Here is an 8,028-nt window from a genome sequence, read left to right as displayed (position 1 = left end):
GTATTTGCCGATCGGATAACGTAGGCGTGCATCGATTACAGCTTGCGGTCGACGGGGACCGATCGATATCTCGATCGATGCCGCCGATCGGTGACGATCTTGAGTGCGCCGACTCAATAAAGCCCGATCGGTCGGCACGTCAGGCCATACCGATCGGTCCCCGACCGATCGTACGATCCTCCGGCGAAGTTCGGGAGAAAGCGCTGATCGATCTGTGGACCGATCAGGCACACTCCTGATCGGTCTGTGGACCGATCAGGCACACTCCTGATCGGTCTGTGGACCGATCAGGCACACTCCTGATCGGTCTGTGGACCGATCAGGGAACTAGCCGTTGCGACGCAATGGCTATATTCCTTCGTGTTTTTCTTCGCAGGTATAAAAGAAGCTACAGGGCTTCGTTGCTGCTACTGCTTCCTCCTTAGAACTTCTGTTCTTGTGCTCTAGAGCTTCTGCTCTTACCTGCTATCAGAGCTTTGCTGAGCTCCTCGCAGCCAAAGCTTCGCGTGAGCTTCCGGCTGGATCATCTGCTGTTGTAGGCGCTTGGAGCTGTTGCTTCTTCCAGTCGACGAGAAGGCAAGATTGCTTTTACACTTGTATTGTCTTCTGCGTTCTTGTATTTCTTGTACATTCATCTTGCTGTTGCAAGAGTATTGTGGCGAGGTTTCTCCACCCATAAGGAGTTATTTTTAGCCGGTTTTCCGGGGACTCATCCACCGACGGATTGACTGGACTCGTCCACCTTACGGACACGCCGAGGAGTAGGAGCCCTAATCTCCGAACCTCGTTACATAGATTTGTTTGAGGTTTGTCTTCTTTTCCTTCGTTTCTACGTGTTATTTTCCGCTGCGCTAGCCTAGTTTGTAGAAACGCGACGATTTGGGGTCGGCTATTCACACCCCCTCTCTAGCCTCCGTACGAGAGATCCTAACAAAAGCTAGAACAAGTCTAAAAGTACAATAAGAAACCAAAAGAAAACACATCCTCGCGATCTGCAGGGGACTAGTGACTGGAACTCCTCCGGACAACCTCAACCTGAAAATAGTAAATATCCACAGGGTGAGTCAACTCCTCAGCGGATAATATTGACATGCATAGTAAGAAAATAACAACTATCACTAATCATGCGTACAATCTCCTGATATAAGGATGATAAATGCAACTGAAATATACAGGAGAAAATTGTACTAACCAGGACCTGGTATATGGATAATCAACCGAGAGGTATAGGAATCTTGTACGTATGTCAAACAAATGCATCCATCCAATATGCAGCATACAAGTGTAGCAAACACAAGCAATAAATGCATCAATGCGTATGATGCCAATGACATGTCCTGGTCACCCCTACTCTCCAGTCAGCCATCTCACAGATGATGGTGAGACCGAGTGGGTAGGGTTGTGACAACCGTGCACTCTGTCATCACTGCTCCTGATGAGTGACCGAGTGGACGGGATGTTGTCGGAGTATACCTATCCTCCTACCCCAAATCATAAGTGGGGGAGTTCAATGCTCTCATCTACCCATGAGTGGACCAACGGAGCCCTTGACAGAGCAACCTACTGCAACACACCCTGCCTGATAAGAACCACTAACCCATGAGTGGTTGTGTGTGTAGATCCATGTAACTGCGATGTGCTCAACAATAATGGAGCCGACTATCGCGCAACATGCAATCATGCGAGATGATGCATGACACTAAGCATGCAATATCCTGACCCTATCCATATATATAAAATGTGTACCCTAGTATCAATGGATCAAATCCGAAGATCTAAGGTACACAGGTAAGATATGATAAAAACCTAGTCCGGTATATCAAAAGGCATGGTATGTCATTACCTCTATGATCATAAGTAATCTGAAGGGTATAAACATGAACGCTAAACAGGTATCAATCTAAGCATGCTCAGGTAATAGACATACCGATACAGATATAAACATAATTATTACTCTTTGTTAAAATCTATTATGCATATCAAATGATCATATCAAAAGATAAGTCAAGGTACCCGCCTCCAATAAGAGGATGGTATCTGGTCCAAATCCAACGTCGAGATACTCGTCTCGCGTCAAAATCCTGTGTCACCAATATATACATTTTTATTTAACTACAACTCAAATGAATAGTTAAATAAAATCCTTAAGGCTAAATTAGGATAAAACCCTAATCAATCTAACCATCTAGTAATCCAATTAATTCCTGTTGATACAGTCTGACCTGGCTGTTGTTTTGATGTTGACACGGATTTAAGTTTGTATAAGATGTTAATTAAACTCGGTTTGATTAATGATCAAGGTTGATCAAGTGGAAGGGAAAAGTCCAAGTTGGAAACTTGGCATGCGAAGTCGGAGAGAGCTCGTTCTCCGGACTAGGTTAGAGAGGGTTCGGTAGCTCGTTCTCTAGACCTGACGAAGTCGGAAAGGGCTCGGTAGCTCGTTCTCCGGACTAGGTCGGAGAGGGCTCGGAAGCTCATTCTCTGGACCGGACGAAGTCGGAGAGGGCTCGGTAGCTCGTTCTCCGGACTAGGTCAGAGAGGGCTCGGTAGCTCGTTCTCTGGACGAAGTCGGAGAGGGCCTCGTAGCTCGTCTCCGGACTAGGTCGAGAGGGCTCAGCTCGTTCTGGACGGACGAAGTCGGAGAGGGCTCGGTGGTTTGTTCTCCGGATTAGGTCGAGAGGGACCTAAGTGGACATTCCATGGTACATTGGATCGGTCGGCAGACCGATCCAAGAAGCTGGATCGGTCGGCGGACCGATCGGGAAATAAAGTTTCCATGGATCGGTGCGGTGACCGATCGTGAACACTCGAGCTGCGGTGTAATCTGATCGATGCAGATCGATCGAAACACTCGAGCACTCGAGTGCAATCTGATTGGTCTTGAGACCGATCGAGATGGTATTGCGAAGAAGGCGGGGATCGGTGGTGAGACCGATCCACTGCCGATCGGTCTCTACGACCGATCAGATAAGCTGCAGATCGATCAGGATATGTCCTGATCGGTCCATGGATCGGTATGGTGACCGATCCACACACAATCAGATTTGTTTGCTGTTTCTGCGATTCCTCCACTGCATTTGATCTGCCTGATTCATGTGATATAACCCTCTGTGCTGTTAGCTTTTGAGTTTGCAGGATCACAGGTATCATTCCAAGCCTAATTTCAAATTAAGTCCATAAGAGGAATACGACAAATGGCCTTTCTGCTGTGATTCGCGGCGCATGGTGCATTTGAAGCATCAACGGCTACTAGTGTGATCTGGCTGCGATCCGCTTGACTCCTGGTGATTGGTTCGAGCTCAGAAGACACCAGTGAAGACTGTGATTTCATTGGTGTGAGTTCAGAGAACCAGGTAAGGAGAAAGAGGGATTGGCTGCAGCGATGATTCTGTGCAGTTTGACCACGATCCGTGACAGCAGAGAACAGGGGCTTAAGAAGCAGTAAAAAGCGAGAGGAAAGAACAACAAGAAAGCAAGAAAGTGAAAAAAAAAGAAGAAAACAAAACGTTCTGTTGATCGTTGAGGTGTGCTAAGTTCTTGAGCTCTCGGGTGAGAAACTGCTATCTGTGAGTTCTTTGTTTCCACTGATCCTCGCGTGGTTGTAAGCGTTAGTTCATTCTTCTTTGCCACCGAGCTCTGTAAGTCTTGTGCTTTAACATATATATTTCTTGAGACTTTGTGGAGAGGTTACTCCACCGAGAAGGAGGATCTTTAGCCGGAATTTATCCGGGGTGCGATCTACCGAAGATCAAGGGGTCGTCCACCTTACGGACACGCCGAGGAGTAGGAGCAAGTTATCCCCGAACCTCGTAAATCCGTGTGTTAGTGTGTTTGTTTCCTCTTTGTTTTAGTTTCCTAATTCCGCTGTGCTAACAAGTTTCTTTGTAGAAATTTGTGTTTAAGTTTTTAAGAGGCTATTCAACCCCCCTCTAGCCATCTAAGATCCCAACAATTCCTAATTCAATACATATACCTAGGTTAACATAAATTACTAACCTATCTATCAATCATCGACAACAAGATCAAAACCCTATACCTTACCTAAATTCACAGCCATGCTTGTTGATCCACACTAGGACTGTTGCTGCCAACAAAGGTTAATTACTACTGGAACCCAAGAATACCCACCGAACAACCCTTCCTACTGGAATCCTTCACTGAACGGATCAAGAAGGAAAATCACTGATCAACAAAGCAACCTAATTCCAACCAAATCTATTCCTCTTACCTCTTCCTCTCCACTGGTGAAATCCACTGGAGAACTCTTCAAGTGGTAGCAATGCTCTGCCTTCAACCCTTCCCTGATGTTTTCCCCCTTTCCAGTGACTGCTGTGCCCGGCGGCAGGACGTTCACAGCGAAAGGAGTGAGGCAGCGATGCAAAGAGGGCATGGCTGGTGTTGCGATCGTAAGCTAGGGCTCAGTGAAGGACGGCGGTGTCGCGTGCCTAAGGAGGAGGAAGTCGGTCAGCTGTGAACCCAACCTAGGGCACGGGAAAATCGGTCGAATCGGGTGGCGGTGGCTTGGCGGCGTCACCGATCTGGCCTCCAGAGAAGGGGAAGGTCGCCGTCAGTAGGCGGCAGGCGGTGGCTACCGGTGATCAGCCAAGAGGAGGAGCCGGGGTGTCGGTTTCCAGGCTGGCGACGATCGGCTGTGGGTCCGCAGTGGCCTACAGCGACACTAGGGCACGAGGATCTGTCGGATCGACGACGCCAGTGGCCGGTGGCGAGAGGGGGCGCATGAGGATGATGATTGGAAATTGAGAAAGGGGGCGGTGTCGGGTTGAAGAAGGAGCGGTTAGGGTAGATCGGGCGTGAGAGGAGAAGGAAAAGGAACGGCGTGAGGAGGTTAGGGCACGGACACGCGGGGAGAAAGAAAAAAAAAGAAAAAAGAATTTAAAAAAATAAATATTTCCTCGTTTAAATGGGACAGCCTAAACAGGCTTTTCCGGGATCCAATATTTATCCTTGTAAACTTGTCACATGAGCTTTGAAAAATTCTCAGAAAATTTTCAAAAATTCTGGAAAATTCCCTTATGGTTATTCACCCTTTTGGTATTTTACAGTTTCAATTTACTAATGACTTAATCTATTTGGCAAACAAATAAAAAGTGTGTAAATCAACTTAGGTTATTTTATCTAAGAATAAATCTAGTTAACTGAAGTAGATGCCTCAGCACTAATCAATCGACTGATGTCAAATCTAGTTGACTAATGCTATGACAAATGAAGTTGAGGATGGAAGGAACAATTGTTGGATTTAGATAAGATACTATAGATTAGTCGATTGATAGTCGACTAACAACCAATTGATGGTTACCACATTAATATAATTGCATGATTCAAGAAGATTATAAAATGGAGTTGCCCCATGCAGGCAAGCCCCTCACCTAGAGGCCAATCGGTAGGCTAAAAGACCTTCGATGATTTACTTCAATTCCAAATGTTGTGTGGTGAGCATAATTATCTTTTTTCGCTCTAAAAGAAGAAGACTATAAAATAAATTTGAGAGTGTGAAATACAACATCTGTAAAGTGCAATGCTCTGCCACTTTGAAAGCTCTATTATATTCATTTTCTTCTCTTTTAGAATTCTTATTTTGTTGAATTATAAGAGATTTCTCCATCTTCAATGTTGTTGAGAAGGAGAAATTATAGAGGTGTTATTAGGAATGATCTATCTAAAGTATCATGCGTCATGGACTAGGAGTTTGGGGGATATCAAACCGTGCTAAATCATTGTGTTACTTTGATTTGCATTCCTTAAGTCCTTTAATTTCCGTTGTAGTTGCTTTTAGAATACTAATACCATATGAAAATAGTAGTAATTCCGTCTGCCATACCGATCACCCGACCTAACAACATGATCCAACACATAGTATTAGCGCCTCATTGCTTTCGAAGGACTTACAACCAATGAAGCAGATAACCAAATAGAAATGTTAGATCCCAAAGCTGGAAGGAAATTTCAGTTCATGGAGACGTAAAATGACACTAGACTCAATATTATTGACATAGAAGAAGGGTATGAATTTCTTGTCGATGATACTAATAACATGTTACTTTCCTCTAGGTTAACCAAGAAATAAAAGTAGCTAGGAGGTGATGGGTAACACAAAAGCTAAATTGATACTTGAACAATCCTTATCCAACAAGCAGGAAATGAACATCTGAAAGTACAGGACCACCAAAGAGCTATGGGAAAAAGTTATAGCTGTACATGAAAAAGGGGACATTGTAAGTGAAAAAGGGGACAAATGAAAGAAGCTTGCATGGTAAATAATTAAGGTAACACTTATTATCATGAGCATGCACTAATGACATTAACAAAAAAAAAATTACCAAATCAATAGATGGCATGAATCAGATATATCATAGCTAGCGTACGAAAAATGAAACACTTGATGCATCTTAAATAAACGAGGATACAACAACGATCGAGTACACACACAAATTGCAACACTCAGAATGTCTGCTCTGATGCAGCTGAAACGGAATTGTCATGAGAACGAAACCATTTGACTTTGTTTTCCCCCCATATTTTTATTATTTTCTTATCTACAATTCCATACTCGATCAACACTGAGATAGACGATCGATTTCAAGCGTTGCTGCGGAAAGAACCCAAAGCCTTGGCACCGCTCGCCCTCAAAATGTACTGGTGATAGGCCGCTGCGATCGCAGCTCCGATGACTGGTCCCACCCAGAAGATCCACTGCCATCATCCAAATATTAATTTCCACGTCATATTTTTATTTATTAAGAAACAATATTATATTCATTTCGTTAATTACCTGGTCGTCCCAAGCCTTGTCCTTGTTGTAGATGACTGCGGCTCCGAAACTCCTGGCCGGGTTAATGCCTGTTCCGGTGATCGGAATCGTCGCCAGGTGTACCATGAACACCGCGAACCCAATCGGAAGCGGAGCCAAAACCGGGACGTGGGAGTCGCGGGCGCTGCGCTTGGGGTCGGTGGCCGAGAAGACAGTATAAACGAGGACGAAGGTGCCGATGATCTCTGCGCCGAGGCCGGTGCCCTTGGAGTACCCGGGTTGGAGCTCGTTGGCGCCGCCTCCGTAGCGCACGTAGAACGATCGCTGGAATCCCTTCACCAGCCCCACCCCGCAGATGGCCCCCAGGCACTGCGCTATTATGTACAGCAGCGCCCGCACCAGCGAAACCTTACGCGCCAGGAACAGCCCCAACGTCACCGCCGGATTTATATGCCCGCCTGCCAAGTATAATTAATCACAACCTTAGATTCAAGATCCAGACGAATTTTGGGGCAGCTTTCTTTCTTTCTTTTTTTCTTTTTTATTTTTTTTCTTTTTCTTTCTAATTATAGAAGCAGAGTAATATATTAAGTTATAGTTATCGATGGATGACCGGAGATGCCCGCGGTGCAGTAAACCAGGATGAAGATCATGCCGCCGAAGGCCCAGGCGATGCCGAGCACGCCGACGCCGTTACACTCCGCGTCGGGGTTGTTGATCTGGGTGTCGGACTGGTGTTTGTACCCGATGACGGTGAGGACGGTGACGTAGAGGAAGAGCAAGGTGGCGATGAACTCGGCGATGACGGCGCGGTAGAGCGACCACTTGGTGAGCTCCTCCGCGTCGATCAGCGGCGCCGGCGGTGGGTCGGTGTAGTCCTTGGCGCTGTACTCCGCTTGCTCCGTCCCTTCGACGTCCTTCGCCATGATTAATTGTTTGACAAGCCGAGCTCTCGATCTGGATGAGAGCAGAGCAGGAAGGAATCTAAGGATTAAGTAAGCTCACTAGTGCGGTGTGGGTTGGAAGAGGGAGACTTGCAGGTATATATGGACCTTAATCCACATTTGTTTTACCTTTTTTTTTAAAAAAAAAAATTATTTATATTTATATTTTACTTTTTAAATTGACATTAAATATTCAACTTACCAATTAATCTAAGGATAATTAATCTAGACCAATAAAAAACTATCCAGATAAATTAAGAAAAAAAACTAACTAATTTTAAAGATAATCGATTCCGCTCCATCAATATTTCCCAC

The 8,028-nt window shown here is 45.3% G+C and overlaps 1 protein-coding gene across 1 annotated transcript; it reads right to left on the bottom strand.

Annotated features, from left to right (window-relative positions):
* Positions 1–6,380: 6,380 nt before the first annotated feature.
* Positions 6,381–7,786, bottom strand: LOC121969751 (aquaporin PIP2-4). The gene is made up of 3 exons (XM_042519985.1): positions 7,383–7,786; positions 6,791–7,227; positions 6,381–6,711 (listed from the first exon to the last, which is right to left on the bottom strand). The coding sequence occupies exons 1-3, from the start codon at positions 7,693–7,695 to the stop codon at positions 6,598–6,600; spliced, it is 864 nt and encodes a 287-aa protein (XP_042375919.1). The 5' UTR covers positions 7,696–7,786; the 3' UTR covers positions 6,381–6,597.
* Positions 7,787–8,028: the final 242 nt, after the last annotated feature.

Source organism: Zingiber officinale, chromosome 4A, assembly GCF_018446385.1.
Source record: "Zingiber officinale cultivar Zhangliang chromosome 4A, Zo_v1.1, whole genome shotgun sequence".
In the NCBI taxonomy this organism is placed as follows: Eukaryota; Viridiplantae; Streptophyta; class Magnoliopsida; order Zingiberales; family Zingiberaceae; genus Zingiber; species Zingiber officinale.
The sequence above is the reverse complement of the archived record's forward strand: the minus strand, read 5'-3'. Positions and strand labels throughout refer to the sequence as shown.